Source organism: Aphelocoma coerulescens (assembly GCF_041296385.1).
Source record: "Aphelocoma coerulescens isolate FSJ_1873_10779 chromosome Z unlocalized genomic scaffold, UR_Acoe_1.0 ChrZ, whole genome shotgun sequence".
NCBI lineage: Eukaryota > Metazoa > Chordata > Aves > Passeriformes > Corvidae > Aphelocoma > Aphelocoma coerulescens.
In genome coordinates this window covers 68,676,688-68,698,812 of record NW_027184085.1, presented here as the reverse complement: position 1 = coordinate 68,698,812, position 22,125 = coordinate 68,676,688, and the positions used below count along the sequence as shown (strand labels likewise).

Sequence of the window (22,125 nt, the reverse complement as noted above, 5' to 3'; positions counted from 1 at the left end):
GCTGGGGGCCTCACATCCAAATCAGCATTCCCTCAGCATTCGTAATTGCATGAATGAAGTAAGGAATTCTTTAGGGACACCACTGCTTCTGCCCATGCTAGCAGAGTATTTGCACACTCCCCATGCTATATTTTTAAGCTGAGGCTCAGTGATGCATCCAAGTCACATCAACAAAGAGCTAATTTGTTTTAGCACTTGAAGGGGAAAAAAAAAAAAAAAATTGCCAATTATTTCTTACTCTCTTCCCCAGGCAAATTTACTGTTGGAATAAGTGTTGTTTTCCAGCTTATTATGTTTCCATTAGTCTGATAAAAGGTTATCCAAACTTTAAGAAGAATTTTTTTTTTTTTTCTGTAAAGAAGGTGTATTTGCTGTGCAATTTACGCTAACACATATGGAACTTTCCAGTGTAGCCCCTCAGCATTAAAACCTGTTTATATACTGGTGTACTTCCCAGGTGTCAGTGCAAAATTGGACATATATTAGCCCAAACTAAAGAAGGAACAAGACCTTCAAAGGCTGGGGAAATCCTGAGTGTCATTAAAGCTAATGATGCTTTCCCATTATGGTCCAAGAGCTCGCCCTTCATATTTGAGAGAAACTAACACTTCTATTCAAGGCAGCTGTAGCTTCTGATGGTGAGAATTACTTTCCTAATTTCTCTGTCAAATAATGGATGGGCAGCCCAAAGAAAGGGAAGTGGTGAAAAATGTCACAGGTCCTATTTAGAAGCAACTTGTCTTTGAGGGAGGGAGTACCTTGCTCCACAGCTGAAGGGACCCAGAGGAATTAATTAAAATGTCCCAAACTGAGGAGCTAATGAGAGGATCAGAGATTTTTCTCCAGAAGTTCAGATTTCAGCTGCTTCACTGCAGCAGCAGGAGAGTCTGTGGCTGCATGTTTTGGTAGGAAGCCAGATACAAAAGACTGTCAACAAGAACATCTGAGTTTGAAGGCAAACATCCTTATCTGCAAATTTTAGTGGAAGAATCCCTTGTGAGACATTTCTGGTATCTTTCTGAAGGCCATACTCTCACTACATACTGTTATCCACTCCAGAGGTGCTCTTCTTTTCATCTCTCAGTCTCTAGGTAGCCACCAGGAAATAACACTTCTCTCTTTTTTAACTTCTTCATAGGTAGAAAACAGATACACCTGATCACTGATTTAAAGCTATTTTTAATAAAAGAGTGTTATTTCTTCCATGTGAAGATCAACAGAGATACAAACACAGCAAAATCTAGATGTGGGCTGGGGCCAAAGCTCTTATTGGAGAATTCCTCTCCCTAAGTTTGAAAAGTAAATTTGTCATTTATCATAAGAGAGTTCTCAGACTATCACTTCCATTTTGCAGCAGTGAGTATTTGTCCCAATGGGGCCTCATCCTTCAGGAGCCCAGGGAGAACTAGTCATGGGGAAGGGAAAAACCACATTCTTTCAAGAGAATCTTGGCTTGGGTGCACTGGCGATACAGCAGCAGCTGATTTTTTGCTCTAAACGTGAGGAAGACCCACGACAGAACTCTTCTAATTCTGGGTTGGTTTTTTTTTCCTTTGTAGGAGGGTAAAAAGTGCATACTCATGGAAAGCCGAGGGTCAAGGCAGAGCTGCAGCCTCCCAGCGCACCTGGCTGTTCGCATCAGCGGGGTGGGTGTCAGATGGCAGACCTCCCCCTTCTAATCCAGCAACAAATGTGCCTCTCAGAAACACTGTCAGAGGCACATGGAAGGACACAGAAACAACACATCTGGTGATGGGTGAGCTGAGTAATGCCAGCAGGTGTCCAGGACAGAAAAAGTCACCGACACCCCTCCTGCTGCAGCCTGTGGGTGAATGCTACGCCCGCTGGTGAAGTGTGGGCTGGTATTACTGCATCTGTCTTTTCCACAAACCAATGCCATTGTTTTGGTACAGATAGCAGACTGGTGGTATTCCATAATCCCTGGCATCACATAGCCTCTAAATCGATTTTGAAAGTAACAAATGTCACGCCCCCCTGACATGACATCTCCTTGCAAAATGCAAAGGTAGGGCAGAGCTGCACCAGTGAAAGCAGAGCAGAGAGGTGTGATCAGGAACACCCGCATCACTGCAATTACACTAATAAACAAACTGTCTGGAGGTAAAAAAAAATGTTGCCATTTTAATTAATTAGTCACATTACTTTAATTAATTTAATTGATTAATGCTTTAATGCGAAACCTCGGTCTGCAAGAATAGGAATTCTCTAATCTTGCAGGCAATTTGGGAAGAATTTATTTTGACAGCTGCTTGCACAACAGAGAAGATTAAGGGATGAAACTGTCGTGGTGCTTGCTGGTTTGCTTGTTGAGAGAAGTGTTAGATGTACCTTTTTAATGGAAGTTGACCTGAAGTTTTGGTATAATTTAATAGGAGAATTATCATTACCCACTGGGACAGTACATTTTCTGTGTGTTTCTTCTGCTTTCTCTTTTAATAGTTCTCACTCTTTTCCACTTTCTAGCTATTGAGAAATGAATTTTCCCTCCAAATGAAAAAGAAGTTATTTATAAGATACAGTGAAAATGTCAAGGGATGAGAGCTTGGGGCAGACATCATCCTCTGTGTGGGCGGATGTTTCTCATTTGTGCCATCCTGTCATGTGGCTCCTGGAACGTGACGGAATGGTCAGACTGCCAGGAAAAAAACATCACCCTTAACCCTTGCTTCCCTAAGCAGAATTAAGCTGCTGCAGAGGGAAAACATGATGTAAGCTACAAAAGAGGGTGGGGTTTCTAACAGGGGTCCTATAAATTAAGTCACTTGTGTTTACAATGAAACAGAACCCAAATGACAACCAGCAACCCTAAATAAAAACAGAGCTCTGATGAAAGCCAATTTTAATTATTTCTCAAGGTTTTTAACGCAACAGTCAAAAACTGAGCTTTTGTTCCTAAGCAGAACCTAAGAAGGAAAAGAGAATAACTGGGCACGCTCAATAACAAACTAAACACTACTTAAAAAGACTAAACCTTACAGCATCTGATTGTTGAACCAATGGGGAGCTGCAGCTCTGTCTGCAGGCTGAGGCCAAGCCCTCATGCCCACGTCAGCAGCTCAGAGCTCCCTCACACCCTGAGGTCACTGACCCACCCTCCCATGCAGCGTTTCCTGCTCCCCAGCCTTATGGGACAACCGTGTCACTCCTTCATTTGCTTCTGAAAAGTTACATAAACTACTCCCTCTGACGAAATTCCCTGGAGGAAGTGTAGATAACTGTTCTGTTTGCAGGGCTGAGGAAAATGCTGCATTTAAAATAGGGTTTTGGAAAGTCTGTGTCATTTTGATGGCATCAAAACATTTTGGGAAGTTCACCTTGGCATCATCTTAAAAAGAAAAAATACTCCCAAGTTCACATTTTTAAGCTTCCTCAAATGTATTTATTTTTTAACACTACCTTCCCAGTGGTTTTAAACAACTAAATCCTTCATTTGGGTTATATAAGCATTAGACTAATCCAAAATCTGTTTTTCTTTCTCTTTGTTTAACTAGGTAGGTAACACTACCCACCCAAAACTAGTACGTCTGATGGCTACTTTCACAAATCCAACCAAAAAAAAACCCAGTCTAAGCCACTCTTAGGTAATTTCTTTCACTTTAGAAGCTCCTGTGTTCTCCACACATCCTCCATCTGCTTCTCCACACAAATCTATGCACAACCTCCCTCCTTAATCCTACAGTCTACTGCTATTCCTGCAATGCAGCGTTACAGCACAGCTATTTGGGAGCCCTTTCCTGAAGTATTCCCTCCTTTTTTTAACCATTCCAAATATAAGCATCTGCACAAAGCCCGGATTCCTCGCGGGTATTGCTCTGACATGCGAAGTGTGGGAGGAGGATTTTTCCAGACACTGAGTATGAAGTGAGCTATGCTGTGGATGTTGTAAAGTGTGTCTAGACATCACCAACATGTCAAAACTAGTCTGTCACACACATGCTGTTCTGATGACATCATCCAGGGATGGGGGCTCCATTTTATCAATATTTAGGCCTGAAGTCTCTTACTTGTGAAGTCTTTTTGCTTTCTAAGTATGAAGGCACAGTAAGATTTCACTAGACAGAATTATTATGTCTTTATTATGTTATATAAATAGAGTATGTAACATATAACATATAACATATATATAATATATAATATTATATATCATATATTATATACCATATATAATATATATTTATTAGATATATTTATATATTTATATGTATTTTTATATATTTATTATATATATACTTATATATAATATATCTTTATTATATATATTATCTATGATATACTATACATTCTGTATTATATATTCTGTATTATATATTCTGTATTATTTTTATTATGTATTATATATTATATATTATATATTCTATATTCTATATTATATATTACATATTTATTATATATTATATATTATGTATTATATATTATGTATTATATATTATATATTATACATTATATATTATATATTATATTCTATATTCTATATTCTATATTCTATATTATATATTACATATTATATATATTATTACTATATTATCCTTTCCTATACCTGAATCCAAGCACAGTCAAGGTTTGTGCTGCACTTGAAGCCTCTGTCAGTCCCAGCCTGGGTTAATTACATTATGCTGGCCAGGTAAGTTTTATAGATAAAAAGCTGCTAGATTCTTAATCTGGCCTTTCAATACTGTGTGTTTTAACCTGGATCCATTGATTAACACACCTTTTGATCCTGGTTATCTGTCTGAATTTTAGAAGACTCACAGGATGTACTTCAAGCTGTGCATCTGGGACTTGTGAACAGCTCTACCTACCTGCGCTGTGGCTGCCCAGGATCAGCAACTGTTCGCATGTTTTTATGGTGGGTATTCTTTGATTAATACATTTAGTAATTTATGAGATCCCATTTTGGGCAGATTCAAATGTAAGTTTGTGGAAATGTGTCCAAACACACACACAATTACTTGAAACTACCTGAAAGTAAGGACATTAATATTGTAACAAAATTAACACAAAGTAGTGTCAGAAAAGACAGCAAATAGATGGCATAAGGCTAATGATATTTTTTCATAATTCACCCAAGTAACTACTACTATTTTTTGCACTCCTGAGGCACCTGAGTGGCTGATGGCAAATCACACTGCAGCTTGTGGGAAAAGAATTGAACCAAAAAAATCCTGTCTCAGTTAGGTGAGTGCTGGCTCTGGAAGCCTCTCTCACTCATGCTGAGAGGGAATGGTGAGACAGGCCATCTCAAAGAGCTAATATACAGAAAAAGTGAGTAAATAATAGGTAGGTTTGGTCTCCCCAAGCAAAGCAGGAGCTCTTCCTGCCTGTGTATCTGTATCCCCCAGAGATTTCCACTTCCTACCCCCAATAATCACAAAAGTCATGTTCATCTGAACAGAAAGTAGAAAAAACAGCAGGTAAGCTGTAATCAGCTACAACTAATCAAACTGAATTGTAGACACAGAGTATTATGTACTTCAAACAAGATGCTTGCAATCCATCCACAGAGCTAGGAAGAAAGAGCATACAAAAATAAAGGCTTGGGAAAAAAACAGTACTAAGACTGTATCTATCTGTGAGGAAATCATAAGCTCACCTCTATCTACTTTGTCTAAAAGCACCGTAGAAAAAAGAAAACAATTCTATCATGAACCTACAGGTCAGTTAGGAAAAACATTCGTTTAGAGAAGAGTGGAATATATCTGAAATCACAAATAAAACCCGAATCACTGCCTTTCAGAGCACAAACATGCTTTGCTCATTTAAGGTTTGTTTTTTCATGCTGACTCCTCGTTATTAAATCGAATGAGCCCACACAGACAGGTGATGTGAGACCCTTGCAACACTGCAGCATCACAGTGAGGCAGCAAGTCTGGAACACTCCAAGAAGGACAAACTTACAGTGTCAATTAAACCTTACTGAAGATCAAAGAGCTCTTCCAACTTTAAAGCTTAGAAATCCTTGTAAGAACTAAAACTCCCTCCTAGAGATACAGGGAACATTTTATGATGGCTGCCCTTCTGTATCGCTCCATCATGTTCTCAAAAAATCTTGCTCTCCACCAACAAGAAGGTGCAACAACAGTGCCAAACACAAATTTTGGTGAATGATTAGACAGACATAGTTCTTCAAATCACAATGTAAAAAAAAAAAAAAAAAAAAAAAAAAAAGAGAAGGTTTTCATACAGGACAAAATATGTGCAGAGAAACTTAAAAAAGGTTGACACTCTGAAACGGCAGCACAATTTCTGCAAGGTTCATCCTCTTTGTGGCTGCCTGAACAAAGCTTCCCGCGTTCCTGGATGTGATGCTTTACCCCAAAGCTGCCAGAACAACCTTGGATATTTACAGTTGATCACCACTTTTGTAAGGAATTATGCTGTGGAGGTGCCCAAGCTTTAAAGTTTCCCAGTCTTCTGCAGATCCCACACTGGACCAAGCTTCCCCACCCGTGAGTCACAGGAGGGACACGGCTGCCACAGAACCGGCCCTTTGTCCCCTTCCAGCCTCACAAACTCCTCCTTTACCCACAAACCCAAGTGCCACTAGGGGGGAAATTCTGTTTGTGCTTCCCAAGGATGTCTCCTGTACCTGACCATCCCGGGAGGCAGCGGCAGTAGCCCGTGGTGGGGTGGCACCCGTCAGCGTGGCTGCAGTCACAGCGCTCGGCACAGTCCATGCCGTAGGTACCATCCTGTGGCAACAAAAAACAGAGATGATGACAGCTGGGAGTTAGAGGAGAGCAAGTTATGGTCAGCCCTGCCTCAAAATGCCACCACAGATCTCTCCTGAATCTTTAGGCTGATCTTAATGTAAAATACTTTGGGCGTTTGGAACATGTCAGCATCCTACGCTTTCGTTGTTTCATTAAAGAGGGGAAGATAAAGAATGAATTATACTCTCTTGAAAAATCCCAGACTAAAGCAATTAACTCTCCTTTCTGCATCAAACCCTGAGATCTCTGCTTATGGGTCAAAAAGGGTACCACACAGAGGCATAATTTTTAAGAAAACGAGTGAAAACCATTAAATTACAAGATATCTTCAGTGTGAGGTTCACTGCATAAATAATGCGAACTATCACTTTCCTTTGATTAGAAACACTTCTCTTTTGATTAAAAGCATTTCTCTCTGCACTACAATGTATGCTCTATGCTCCATCAGAAGGAGATAATCTTTGTCTCTGGAGCAGTGCACAGAAAAAAACTTTTATTTTTACCTATGCAATATTTTTTGAACCAACAAGAGAGATTAAAGCTACAAGCTGAAACACTTCTGTTGGTGTATTCAGCTGTGCAAAGCATGGATGCTTTGCCTGCTTCTTCCATAGAAGCTGGCACACAGATTTGTGGATAATTTCACAAAAAAATCAACCTAAGAAACTGAGAAGAGCAGATTCTTTATAACTGCAGTCTCCAAACAAGGCAAAGTACAAGAGTCAACTTGAATAGAAAGTATCAAAACCAAATTAAAAAAAGAGCATGGAAAAAAAGCCAGTATAATTTACAGTAATACCCACAGCAAAGGAAAACCAGGAAAAAAACATGTCAGGTTTGAACCCCAATCATTTACATTCAAGGCTAAAAATTGGTGTCAGTCGCATTAAAAATCTGAATAAAACCTATATGAAAATTAATCTGCTGTTCTTTGATGTTCATGCATACATTCCCATCAAGTGCCACAGGATTTAGCTATTCAACTGCCAGTCTTTCAAGTCTAAAGTAGAACAAAATCTTACATTACTTCAGTGTAAGGAGCCTTTTGCTCATCTCAACAATGCACTTTTGCATACAGAAAAAGAAAAGATTAAGCATTTCCTTTGCATATAATCAGATTTGGAATGAAAGGAAATCCTCAAATATGCTGCTGAAAGGCAGTATTTTTAGGCTGCTCTGTACTTGGACTGAAGTCCATCCAAACTGTAGTTCAAATCTTGAACAACAATCTGAGCAGTGATAATAATGTTCTGAAGTTACTGAAACAAATTGAAATACGTTGATTTAAATAAAGTCTCTGCTCAGACAAGAAAACATTTCAGACAACTGGATGTATTTGAATTCTTTTTCTGTTTGTTCCCCTGCTCTGGAAACTGAAACAGAAATTGCATTTGAAATAGGTAAATGCTTGTGGACGTTGTCTGATGCACATGGAGAGAGGGAGAGGAAGACAATGAGCATGGGCATGATGAATTATCTGACACAGAAATTATGTTACTGTATAATAATTCAGCATTATTTTACTAAGTTTGGGATAGTGATGAAACTGCTCTGAAACAATAAAGTGATTTAAAATTTTTTAAATGTCAGTTTTGGAAGAGCTGATGGAGCTTGGGAGGTCTCATCATCCTTCAGGTTCGGGCACTAAGGGATAAACAAAGCTGCTTGCGGAAACAGAAAAATCAGTCTTCTGATGGAGATGTGTTGTTGGAAGCACTGCATGGGTGGAACTGCCATCAGCTTTCCAGAATATATTCAACCTTCTTTGCCACTTTACTCTCTACCAAAGTGTTTTGTCTTAAAACCAAAAGTAAAGCCCCAAAAATCACTCCTGAGTGTTCTGAGTGCAGTTCAGCAGAACAAATTTTCATTCAAAACAGTGATTTACAGTTTTCTGCTGTAGTTCAGCTACCCCCATCACGTTATTGCTCAGCAGAGCTTGTCCAAACTGAAAGAGGCTTAAAATGTGATATGAGAGGGGAATTTACAGGGTGTGTGCTCACTTCAGGTGATCCCTTTGCAGTTGTATCAAACCAACAACCTGCTCTGCAAATAATATTGCAAAAGTTAACAAATGACAGGGGAAGGGAAAAGAAGAGCAGAGGGCAGTTTATTTTACTGATTAATTTTGTTAAAAATTTCCCAAAAAATTGAAGTCCATCACTGAAAACAACAGACCCTGGAAAAAATCAATTTTTTATAAAATATTTATCTCTTTTTTAGTGTATGAAATATAATTGAAACTGAACAGTTACACGATGAAACAAATCCACTTGGAATTTTACAACTTAAGAACTTTTGAAATTACGTATTTGAATGTATGTATTTTATTTCCCCCAAGCTACAGATTACAAGGTGGAACAGAACTGATAAGGAGCTTGCTGTTGTCCTCACAATGATTTCTGATTTTCCAAAGTCTGGGAGAGAGTAGGAGTCAAAGCCCCAGTAGAAAAGCAAAGACCTCACATGGAAATGGGTGGTTAAGAGTAGCTTCTCACTTTTGACTGAGAAGGAATGAAAATTCTTTATTCATACTGTGTCACAGACATAAGAAAAAGGTAATTAAAATGGCATTATTTGATTTGGGGCGTGCTTTTTGTATTTTTCTCTCACAACTTACACTTAACAGTATCTGAACAGTAGCAGTTTGATAGCATTTGATGAAGAATTGTTAGAAGAATGGTTAGTGCCTGTCCCTGGCCCTGCACCCCATCATGTGTGCTCCAAAGGGACACATTCCCATGAAGACAAAGAATGACAGACACCCCTCCCTTCCCAATATTCTCCTACAAAAATTCAAAATTCGGTGGAATTATTGAGCTACCTGGCAAGGGAGTTCACATTTCTCTCCCCTCCATCCCGGGGCACAGGTACAGGTTCCATCCAGAGCATTACAAGCCCCTCCATTGAGGCATTGGCAGGTCAGGTTACAGCCCAGTCCCCACGTGCCACTGGGGCAATTTATGGAGCAATCCACACCGTGCCAACCTGCCAAAAAAAAAAAAGGGATTAAAGTCAGAAATTAATCAGATATTCCCCCATTTCTCTCAGAGGATGCTTCCCTCTGCCTGCCTTGGGGCATGTCTCCGAGATAGGCAATACTGGGGTAACATTCACTACAGGATTTATCAGCAGCTTCAGCTGAGGGCCTGTCCAGGTTGGAACAAAGGTGTTCAAGGGCACCTTGTAACATCTGTGCACAGCACACATCTGCAGATGGGTGCCAACATCCAAAAGAGACTGATGGAAGATCTGAAATGGAAATAGAGACACCCTGGCATTTCACTGAGAAGCACTAAACTACACTGAGAGTATTGAGGTGTAGACTGAAAATAATTAGGAGTATTATCCCTAGGCTCAAGATGCGGCTTTCATAATTGTTCCACCAGCATTCAATACAGACAGTCCTGTAATACAGTTTTAACAGGTATCTAACAACAACAAAAAAAATACCACCATAGAAGTATTGAGTAAATTGAATTCTCCGAGGAAACACTGAAGAGCTTTTAGATGATTTCTGTACTTCTCTCCAAATACAAAAAGAAATGTAATGGAAAATGGCTCTAAAATGCAGCATTCACCACTGATCATGCCTGAGAGCAATGGTTTGCAGACTGGATAGACTGGGATGTGAATAGATTTTTTAAAATGTGATCATCCATCGGATCCAAGAGGAACAGTGTGAGGCAGTCAGTCATATGTTACCACCACCAGTGACACAGGCCAACTTTCTAATTTTGTACCTTGTTTACAGTAAGTGGAGGGAAAAATAATTCTGCACTGAGCCTGATCAATAGGCTATGCAAAACACATGCACAGAAATCAGGCTGCCTCGTGCTTCATTGATAACTTCAAATTTAGGGGTCATTGCAGGAAAAAAATGTGGCACCACACTGGCCTCCCTCAACTGTCCTCCCAGGATTTATAATTTTCATTTGTTTACAGGACAAGTACCTAGGTTTAATTTTACTTCTTGCTGTTCTTTTTCACTGTAGTATGACTAAAACTGCACAGTGCACAGGAAAATAGGATTCTGTATTGCTCAAGGAATATTTTTCTCCTCACAATCTGGCTAATTTGCAGTATCTACTTTAATTAGCTCCACTGTCTCTGGAAAGAGTAGAAGTTCCACATTTGCTGCACAACTGATTTAAATAGTTGTCAGTCCCTGAAAAATTTAGTGGCTCTTTGTCTAGGAAACTCTAACACTTCTCCTCAGTTCACATGCTTTGAGAAAAAACATTTTTAGACAGGAAGGGTTTACAAGGTAGACTGGTCATGGGATTTGCTTGGGAGCATTCTGCAGCCTCTCCCTCCCTTCTCAGCAATCCCAGCACCACAGCTGAGGGACACTGGGAACGAGGTTAGGCAAGGTTTAGTCAGAAAATTGTGTGCATCTGTTGAAATGAGTCCAGAGGAGGATCCACAAAGGGGATCAGAGGGCCTAAGAGAGCTGGAGAGAGACTTTTTTACAAGGGGAAGCAGTGATGGGACCAGGGGGAATAGTTTAAGACTAAAACAGGAGATATTTAGATGGGGTATTGGGCAGGAATTGTTCCCTGACAGGGTGGGCAGGCCCTGGCACAGGGTGCCCAGAGCAGCTGGGGCTGCCCCTGGATCCCTGGCAGTGCCCAAGGCCAGGCTGGACATTGGGGCTGGGAGCAGCCTGGGACAGTGGGAGGTGTCCCTGCCCGTGGCAGGGGTGGTGCTGGATGGGCTTTAAGGTGTCTTCCAACCCAAACTGTTACCAAATTCTCCAAAGTCCTTGGCATAAATAAACTCCTTTAACACTGTCTTTTTAGTGTCAGCAAGTCAGGCATTACTTTATTCCTGGCCAAGGTCTGTGTGTGTAGCTGGCAAAATTCTGGCCTCCACACAGATGCAGACATAAAACTTTTTCACATATTTATAAATTTTTAGCAAACAGAGAAATTATTATTCATTGGTTCTAAATCACATAATTCTCTTTTATCAATTAGGATTCTATCCTCTATTGGTAATTGATTTCTCACTTCTCAGGCTAATTAGTCTGTATTTTTTAGTCTTTTTGTTATCTTTTCCCCAGGTAGTGGCTTTCCAACACACATATGTGGAATCTTTGTTATCTTGTCTTCTTCATCTTCTGGTTTCTGCAAAACGTCTTTGTAGCCCATAAATTCTGCACTTCTTGTGTTCAGTTTGAGCACATCTCTCTCTCTCTCTCCTCCCCCACGCTTTGTTCACTGAAGCATGTCAAAGTGAGCTAAGGAAAACTTGAAGTTTCAGTAACTTTCCCCAAGCTGCATTCCCACAATAGCTGCTCATGACAAACTTTGCTGAAGTCTGGCTAAAAGTATTTCAAGACCAACACACTGCTTATAGTGAACATACTGGTTATGAATAATGAAAAACAACTAACTAAAAGTTAGTGAAAACCAATAATTTAAAAAAAAAGCAGGAAAGTTATGTAATTTCCAGCAAAACCATTCTGGGGTTCTACATGGTTTTGATTAGGAATGCTGACATCAGATAAAGGGTACACCCCACACACCTCCTGGCAGAGCAGAGTGCTTCACTGTGAACATGTTCTCCTTGTTTTCGCCTCCCAGAGCAGCAGAGTCATGAAGTGGCTGCTTCTCATTAAGTTTCCTCTTCTCTAATTCAAAATACCAGTTTCATTTTACAGTTACAGAGAAATAAAATGAATCTGAGGAGACACTTACCTGCTTTGCAGGCACAAGAACCATCCACAGGTGAGCAGGTGGCCCCGTTTTTGCAGCTGCACACGGAGGAACAGTTCACTCCATATGTTCCAGGGAGACAAGGGGTACCACAAGAAGCACCCTGAATTATAAAAAAAATAGAGCATAAAAACCATCTGAGGAGGCTCAGACAATACAACTGACTCAAGTGATGCAAAAGCCAGAAAACACAGAGCCCATGCATGTCCCAGTCTGTCACTAAGTTATCATTAATTTAGGGGAGAGGGACACCTTCATGCTTTTTAAACATTCTGAAATCTTTTTAAGTAATATTAGTTGTCTATGATTTGCTGTGAGAGCTCAGGTCACACACCTGGTTAGCTCAATGGACAGTAATAAAGCAGCTCTTTATGAAACTAAGACACAGTAAGAAAGCAGTGTAATGGAAAATAATGTTGGTATGTAAAATATTTTTGAGAACTAATTTGGCTGAGGTTTTCAGTTATTACTAGTACAAGAACAGTCATACTGTAAAATGTTGGATTAGCATCCAAAGCACATGTAACAGCAAATGTGTGTAAAAGTTGCAGAATAATCTGTCCTGAACTATAAAAAGAAGTGCTTCTGGCTGGAGTTTCTGTGGATGGAGCATGAGGAGTTGATGACTGAAACCCATCATTCCTCCCTTTACTTACATCTCAACAGCACACCCTCCTTCTTATCAGCATCTTACAAAGCAACTAACTCCTCTTTGTAAAAATGCCTTCATTTCAGCACTGAGAACCCATCAGAAATGGGTTTTCCTTTTCAGGGCCTTACAGCACAAGCAGTGACACCCAAACACCCTGGCGTGGTGGAGAAAGGACGAGGTGGCACCTTGAAGAATTTGTTGCATGACTGGGCACAGTGGGGCTGCGAAACTGTGAAACTGAGACCTCTTTACCTTAAATCCAGGGGCACAGGTGCACTTCCCAGTGACGCTGTCGCAGTCAGCCCCATTCTGGCAGCTGCAGATCTGCTGACACTGTTCCCCGTAGAACCCCGGGGAACACGTCTCGTTGCAGTAGAGCCCAGACCAGCCTGGCTTGCAGGAGCATTCCCCAGACATGGGGTGACAGCTGCCAGGGTGGGGGATGAAAGGTTAAGTCAGTAATTCAGGAGTAAACACGGCGTAAATATTATTTTCTTTCCGTGGGACAACAAAATGCTGTTGCAGGTGGGTTGTGTGAAGGTCCTTGCGTGAGATGATTTTATTTCTCAAAAGGCAATTTGGTGTATTTATATAAAAATACATGCCAATTAAGACAGGAAATGTAATGTTATACAACATACAGGCATTTTTGGAGGACATGGAAAGAAATGAAGAGGTATCATTTTTTCTGTATCTATTTGAAAAGAAACCTTGCTGAAACACAGTTTTTACCATAATATAGATATTATGGTTACAAATATTAGGAGGATGAAGTCATTACATTCCCCCAAAATTTGTTGTTACACTTCCACCTAACAGGAACATTTTCGTAGCACTGCAGAAGCTCAGCAGCATATTGTCTGAGAAACATGATCAAGAAAAATAGCATGGCATCCAGCACAAGAAAACAACAGAGCACCCCAGCAGCAAAGCAAGGACGCTCATCTCTTTAAATTAGTTTGAAAGAGGACAACTGGAATCTTTCAGGGAATGGTGCAAAATCATTAGCACTGGGCAGGAGCCAGCTATACCATGAGAGCAGTGACCTTTCTGGGGAGCATCTCCCCTCTCTGCTGGCCATACCTGGTGGCAGAGCAGCTGCCTCTACCTGGAACAGCAGTTTCATTGAAGGGCCACGCAGGCAGCTGCTGCCTCATAACAAATGGACATCATCAGCTGTGCAAAGATATATAGTCTGGGAGAGGGGACACAATGGGGTGCTCTGTAGCACTCTGGCAGACAAAGCATTTGCTTAATTCTCACCAAAGGAAAGCCTTAATATCCAAATCCAATATATTTACAATGGGAAGACTGTTTGGAGGTATTTGCCTGCCACTGACTGAAGTGAAGCTCCTTTAAGAGCGCTGGAAATAAAAAAGAAAAAAAAAAAGCTTTCCTCCAGACAAGTTAAATGACCCATGACAAGAGCCTGGTTTTGCAAGACTTGCTGACTCTGTGTGTGGGGGTATATTGGAAACAGTATTTTTCTGACCATTCGAAAGTTTGAAAAAATACCTCCTGCACTTTTAGGTGCTGTAACATTAATAACAGCAATCTTTGAAAGAGTTGCAGCACAACATGGGAACACAACATTAGTTGCAACTGCTCTTGGAGTTGAGGGCTGCTCTTGCCAAAGCAAGAGTTTAAAACTGCTGAACACAACCATTGCTGATCAGGGAAAGCAGGAATTGTGAAAGTTGGAATGTCACTATGTACTCTGCTTTCTGCATATTTAATGCATGCACTACGCCACCATAGAAATTGGTGGGTCTTCAAGATATTAAAATACCTTTGGCAGTATTGACATAAAGTGAGAGGAAAAGCCTTTTCATGCAGAAATGGATCAAAACTCATGGTGTTCATACCAAACAGCCCTGGTTATTTGTTCAGTTATGAGCACACCTGCCATGAAACAAGATGAAACAGAACTATTCTCATATGAAACACATGCAAAATTATGAAGACACAAGATGCAGCAAGATAATCTGGTTTGTCCCTTATCCTAAACTCCTGTGGGACCCCAACTTCCCATCAGTGGAAGAATACAGGGAAAATGAAAAAAAAAAAAAAATTCAATCCACAACTAAATAGCTGTTAGGATAAGAATCAGAATATATTCAGTAGCACTGGCACTTTAAGACATAAATCCTGGAACCCTATAAATTGCTGATTGGAAGTGTGGTTTGTTGTTGGGAGGTTTTTTTTTCCCTTCCAGGAGAGGGGGAGCCCACACGCATGAGGAAGCACTGGATGTGAGGCAGAGGCATTGATATTCTGTGCCCCCCAGTGAGTGTCACTGAGGCATCCTTGCACACGTATTGATTGGCACCGAAATTAGTATTCCGTGATTTGTAATTAGATGTAGGAAGCCAAAGTACTTCTGAAGGCTTTTGATGGGTTCTCATGCAGTTATCTTAATTGGCAATAATGCTTAAATATTAAGGTAGGGAAATAAAAGAGATGCTGAGAGATACTGGCAGTATATTCTCTTTTATTCCTGGTTGTCTGTTCACACTAGCTGGAAATGCAACCCTACTCTGTATAGAGACAAAAAAAAAATACTTGTGGACAGTTCATATTATATATTTGAAGGACTTAGATGAAATGAATGATTTTTATATGCTTCATGTATGTGTTTTGCTTTTAAAATATCCAACTAAAGAGTGCAGCACCCTAAAAAAATAAATATAAATATCAATAAATACAAAATTTCCATGAAAAGCTCTTGCACCTGTACGTACAGGCCCATTAGAAAAATGCAAAATTAAAATGCCCTAATCTTTAAAAACAGAGCCAAACTACACAAACCAAACATGTATTACACCAATAATACTGCAATAAATCCTACATACACACCTCAGAAAGGGCATGAGACAAGAAAAACCCCCACTAGTGCTCATGTCATGAATAAATCTTAATTGCAGGCTGCACTGGACCAAGAGGGTTGGTACAAGAGGGTTGTTACCTGTTGCTGTCCTCTGGGCCCCTCAAACAGATTAAAATCTCTCAAGTATAGCTATTTTTATGCTCTACAAAGCATTTAATAAAGGCTGCTGGTACAACCAAGAGCAAGGAAGGGCTTGCCTTTCATTTCCAGGAACTGCCATCAACCAACAGCAGCAGCAAAACCCCTACAGCTTAGCCCACCCCAAATGCAAATAATGAATTATTGTCAGAGCTGTTTCGATGTGATTTTTTTCAATCATAAAACAGTAATAAAGAAAAGAGAATGTGCATTTTTCAACTATGTATGTGAAGAAGTATGTGAATAAAATGACTGAAAACACAACATGTATTCTGGAACTCAGGTGCACTTACTTTAGAGCAATATTTTTTGGAGCTTTTTTTTTTTAAAAAAATTAACCTTTAGTTCACTTCTGTATTGATTAATACTAATAACCTAGAGCTCCAATAAACTAGAGCTCCAAGCCTACCAATAGCTCCTCTTCGAGGGTATCTAAACCAGTGATCACACCCAGATGAAAAAAGCTTTTATGGTATCAAGGGCCCCCAAAACAGAACCCCAGACCTTCAGACACACCAAGTTTATTTGCAGAAGGAATTCCCCCCCTTTTTTTTCTCATGCCATTGCTGCTGAATGGATTAGTGCTATGAAGATCCTCTCAGGATCAGCCAGGCCAAGCTGTGCTTGTGGTAGGCAGGAGAGGGTTGAGGGTATTCCCTGGCACGACTGAAGAGCTGTCTCGTGGCTGACTTGACACCAAGAGACGAGGACAACCAGACACAACTGGCTTCTACGAAGATTCTCAAAAGCCTCAAGTGCCCACAGGGAGTTTTGTCTTCTGCACCATTACCCAGATCCCCCCCTGATTCCTGCTGTTTGATGGTCTCAGTCACTTCCTCACCCAGGGTGAAGGAGCTTACATATATGTAAAACACACTTGTGAAGCCATGAAAATGCTTGTTTTTCTCACACATCGTGATGCTCTGGCAAATAAGCTCCTGCACCTTCAGGGCTATTGAGTGCCTTTGGATTTGTCAGAAAAGGGGGGGAAATGTCCAAAAAAAGACAAGCCATATGCTGTTGTTTACTCGTGAACATTTGTGATCTGATTTGACCACGAGCCGTCTCTTCCAGTGGTATAAATGAAGGAACAGCTGTGTGGAACATGAATCAGAAGTAATCCCTGTAATATTAGAAATGGTATACAGTGCAATGCATTCCTGTCAAACCAGGCTGCTGCAACAGTCTGCAGACAGATTTTCAGGGAAGTAGCTAAGTATAATTCATAACACAACAGTATTTGGTCTGCTAGCCTAATTTGAGAGCTGGAGGGCCCAGCATCACTTTGCCATTTATTCCTGAACACACTGCCCAAATAATAAATTGCTTGATTTCACATCAAAGCAAATCTGTATATTTTTTCAAGGTATTTCGGGCAAATGGGATGAGTGGAAGCACAAGTACACAACTGCAAAACTGTATGTCTGGAAAGGGAAAATAATTCAGTTTCTCGTCACAGTTTGTCAACAAAAGATGTGAACAACTCTGAAAACCCACAAAATAATTTTTCACAGAGAATCAACAGAGCAGCTATTTCCATGCATGTCCCTGGATTTAACATCACTGCTAAATTCTGACTAAAGGCTTTTATTTTACCTATGAGGAAAAGTGCATCTTTTATTAATGTACAGCAGCATTCCATGTGACACCCAGTAGCTCCTGCAAATCCCCCTCACAGCTACTTTCAACAGCAAAAATTTAGATCGTGCTCACAAACCTTCTCCAAGGTACTGTTATTAGATGCAATTAAGTGTAAGTGAATGCACAATGACCACAGTATGTAATCAGAAGAATTGTTTTGTAACAAGAGAAAGCTGTCCACAATTGTTCTATAAATACGCTGGCTCGCCTCAACTGACATCTGACATCCCTCCCTCACAGCTGAAACTTTGTCTCCAAATAACTAGTTTTTATATTTTCACAACAACGTGCTCAAATGCTGTCAAAATCCAAAAAAACTAAAAAAATAGGGCTCATTACTGCCTGAATAAGGAGAGATGTGTAAAAGCTAAGCTAATGGGAAAACTGTTTTCATTTCATTTCCAGGGATTGGATTTTATCTGCTCACTAGAAGAAGCACTTAAATGACAAAAAATGTACTTTTCAAACCCAGACTCACAATAGGTGGGCTTCTAAAATTTTGTACTAAAATAGTCACCTACAGCAATTCTTATATACAGGGAGAGACTGAAAGAGAGAAATGCCCAAGCTTCTCACACCCAACTCAGAAAACTTTACACATCCATTGATTTCAATTCAGTTATTTCTCATCTACAGTAAACCAGAACATGTGAGAGACAGACCATGTGTACTGACTTTATGACTTTATGACCATGATTTACTCAGGTGGCAAACACAGATAAAAGTCACGCTTTGTCTTAGTATTTATTTCATGGGTCAGAGACCAAACACAGCAGTGAATATTATGATCAAATATGCTTGCAAGTGAAAATTCAAAGGCTCTTTTGGGTTGGTGTTTTCTTTCTTGTTGTTTTCAGAGAATACCAAATACTTACAAGTCTTTAGCTGCTTCACTTTGCATGGAAGTATTAGAAAAATCAGGAAACATCCCTTTTCAGGTTATATCTGGATTTCTGTGCTCTATTGAGAAAAAAACAAACAGGGTAGAGGGTGTAAAGCCTACCTCCAGGTGTTGGGCATGTGGCAGGGACACTTTTTATCACACTTGAGGCCATAAATTCCCTCGGGGCAGAGCCTGGTTTCACAGTGCTGACCGGTGTACCCTGGCTCACACAGACAGGCACCACTGATGTGGTAGCACTTCCCACCATTCACACATTTGCAGGTCTCTGCACAATGCAGCCCGTAGGTCCCCACTGGGCACTCATCCTGGCACCTGTCAGGAAAAAAAACCCAAAGCAATAAAGAAAAAAAAAATCGTTTTATTTCCCATAAATGACAGCTTTTGGAGGTTCAAAGGAAATACGGTTTTATGACGAATGTCTTCTACTGGTTGAAAACACCACTTACATAGAGCAGAAATCTGTGTAACTTGGAAAAACATTCAGGAGCTCAAACCCCTTCTTTTCATCTGATTTTTCTGACAGATGAAAACTGAAATCAGTAAACACTTGAGTTTAATCCACATGGGGAAGTAAGAATGATTTCTCTTGCTGCTTAAGGAAAATATATCCTAAGAGACTTCTTCACCAAGCTTTTCCTCTCTGATTCATGGACTGTGAGAAGAATAGACGCTTTAACCAAATAAACTTCCTTAATTTTCTATACATGGAAGACATTGTTTAACCTAAAGATCAATCTGTATCTTTAGCCTGACTACTAAGAAACAAAATTTCAGTATCCTGCTTCTAAAATTTGCAACTTATTAACTGATGATTTTCTGTATAGAAATTTCATTTGGCTATGTCTTTATGAGCTTGATGTTTCCAGCTTTGTCTTTTCTGTGTTCTACAAAGGATTTGTTAAATTCTGAATGCCAGTCAAATTACAGATTGTGCAAAAATACTACTTGATAGTATAGCACACTATTAATGTTTTTCTTTCTTTTTATTTATTTTTTTTGTTCTTTTTCTGTTTTGCTTATAAATTCGGCTTTTTGGTTTAGTTTGTTTTTATGTATGACTGGTGGTTCACTACACAGAATTTCAAAGACACAGGATACAAGGAACTGCAAAATTTAACAGAAATTAGCAGAGACCTCTGACTGAATTAAAATGGGTATACCTGTTCATTTCATGCTTCTGCAGTATTTTTCTCAATCTGATACTGATATCCAGAGGTTTCAAGGTATCCATAACTCTGTCCTAACTGAAGTCACCAATTAAATCTTCTTCTCTCCTGAGGTGTAGCATAATAATAGAGCTAATTACCCTGTATCAATTATTCCTGAAGAAGTTACACAAATAAAGCTGTGAAAGAATTTTCCTCAAGTGACAACCAGGAATCCCAGCCAAACTAGAAAAAATTTAACCTTGAAATTTTAATTATTTTTTTTTTTAACTGGTAAAAACCACCTCTGTGGTGGTGGTGTGTATGGGCTACCTCAGACAGTGCCCACACAGGGCTGGTAACAGTTCTCTGACTTGAAATAAGGACCAGGTCTACAACCTTGCCTCTGACTCCTTCCTGCCCTTGGAATTATCTTGAAAATTGAAAGAATTGAAAATACAGCCTCTTTTGTAGGAAGAGAGGGAGGCTCACATTTGCAAAATCTGATCAAAATGGGGCAGCCTGTAAGGCATTTCATATGAAAGTCAGATTTAAATTATTGCAATACAAAAAATTTAATTACTTTTAGAAACACCAGCGTAGAGCAGTGTGTAGACACTTGTGTGTTACTCCTTTGAATTTCCCTGGAGCCCTGTCCATGTCTGTCTAAATGCATCTACCACCTTCTGCACTGTTTCTCCACAGACACAAATATAACTTTGGCATGCAAATGGCTCTGGACTAATTATTTCTCTTCTTCATGAGGTCTTTTTCCACATTATGTCTGGCAGAGCACTCCCCATGTCCTGTGAACACTTGTGTGGGAAGTGCATATGGTTACAATACCCACAGCTGCTGGCAGAGATCCTCTGGACTGACCCCAGTGATTAGGCTGCTGCTGACACCAGAAAATGAGTTGTGTGCTGCTTAAAATACATGCAGGAAAACGTTCTTTCATCGCTTTCCACTGCCTTCAAAGGTGATGTCTCACTCTACTATCTTTCCAATCTGCCAAAGCTGACTTTTAGCCATCAGAAAATGAAATGCTTCACTTCATTTGAGCGGAGTATTTTTAGGAGACAACCCTCCAGCCTGCTCCCTTTGAAGAGGGATTGAACGAGCCTCCCTTGCTGCTGTGAGTGCCAGACATCTGCACAAACCCATGAGCCTCCCTCCTCACGCCTCCACCACAGCCCAGCCCGCACCATTCTGCACGACACTCCCCACAAGAAGTGCCAGAGCTCAGGGCCCAGCAGGAAAACACTGAAACCCAGCAGTTCCTTCACAGAAGTGTTCTTCCACATGGACACTTGCAACCTGGAACCCAGCGTCAGCTGAGTGACACGGCAAACATTTCACCGTCAAAACCAGCACTTTTAATCGTATCACAGCTCCGTTCATTGCTCTTTCTACCAGCTTCTGATGCTTCCCTGTTGTAGCAGAGCCCCCCAGGCTCAGCAGGCTGGCAGGAATGGGTTTTCCTTACCGTTCCCCTGTGTAGCCCGGGCTGCAGTGGCAGTGACCCGTCACTGAGTCGCAGGTCCCTCCGTTGTGGCACTGGCACTCCTGGGAGCAGTTCTTCCCATAACGACCCTCAGGACAAGGTTGACCACACACCATGCCCTGTGAGTGCAGAGGAGAAAACTTAGTGTTAAGAGTTGGGATCGCAGCTTGAATGGACAAGGAAGAAATGAGGGAAGGTCAAGGAGATCCCGTATTACTCGCCCACTGCTGATCTTTGAAATGCCAGACCCTTCTCCAGCTTTAAACGTGGGGCATGTTCCAGCACTGGAGGAATAATCTTCTAGGATTTCCATGCTGGAAGTAAAAGCTCATGAAAAACACTCTCCCTAAGCACCTGTGAAAACACTTACACATTTAAGACTAACTGATGTCAAGCTCTTCCCAATTTATTTACCAGGAGTACTATATATCAATACACCCAGGAATGCCCTCCAGTGAATAGAGGTGTAGGAATCAGCAGTTGCTCTAATGCCCCAATTAATCTATTTTATGGTAAGTTGGTGGTTTTTTGTGGTGAATGAAAAAGCTGTTTGTAATTTCACTTAAAGCAGCATGTCCTAAAAGCTTAAGTAGCATGATTGCTCCTTTCAATGGGTTTTGAATTTCTGCACTGCCTTTTACATCCTTGGAACTAATTACACCTGGGTGGTGGGGGAAACATCAGAACCTAAGGCTTTTAAAAGCCATTTCAAGAAAAAGGTATTTACAGGCATTTCATCAGACAAAAGACATCCAGGTATTTCATCTAATATAAGACTGCAGCATTTGCACCTGGCTACTTTA

General features: G+C 40.4%; 1 protein-coding gene across 3 annotated transcripts in view; it reads right to left on the bottom strand.

Moving 5' to 3' along the window:
- MEGF10 (multiple EGF like domains 10) overlaps positions 1 to 22,125 on the bottom strand; it is an 86,665-nt gene that overhangs the window by 22,463 nt on the left and 42,077 nt on the right. For all 3 annotated transcript variants that reach the window (XM_069001496.1, XM_069001495.1, XM_069001497.1), the window contains 6 exons: positions 21,305 to 21,441; positions 18,773 to 18,985; positions 13,356 to 13,530; positions 12,434 to 12,554; positions 9,556 to 9,719; positions 6,608 to 6,710 (listed from right to left, as the gene is read on the bottom strand). In XM_069001496.1, coding sequence (XP_068857597.1) covers positions 6,608 to 6,710; positions 9,556 to 9,719; positions 12,434 to 12,554; positions 13,356 to 13,530; positions 18,773 to 18,985; positions 21,305 to 21,441 — 913 coding nt within the window. The remainder of the gene's footprint in view (positions 1 to 6,607; positions 6,711 to 9,555; positions 9,720 to 12,433; positions 12,555 to 13,355; positions 13,531 to 18,772; positions 18,986 to 21,304; positions 21,442 to 22,125) is intronic.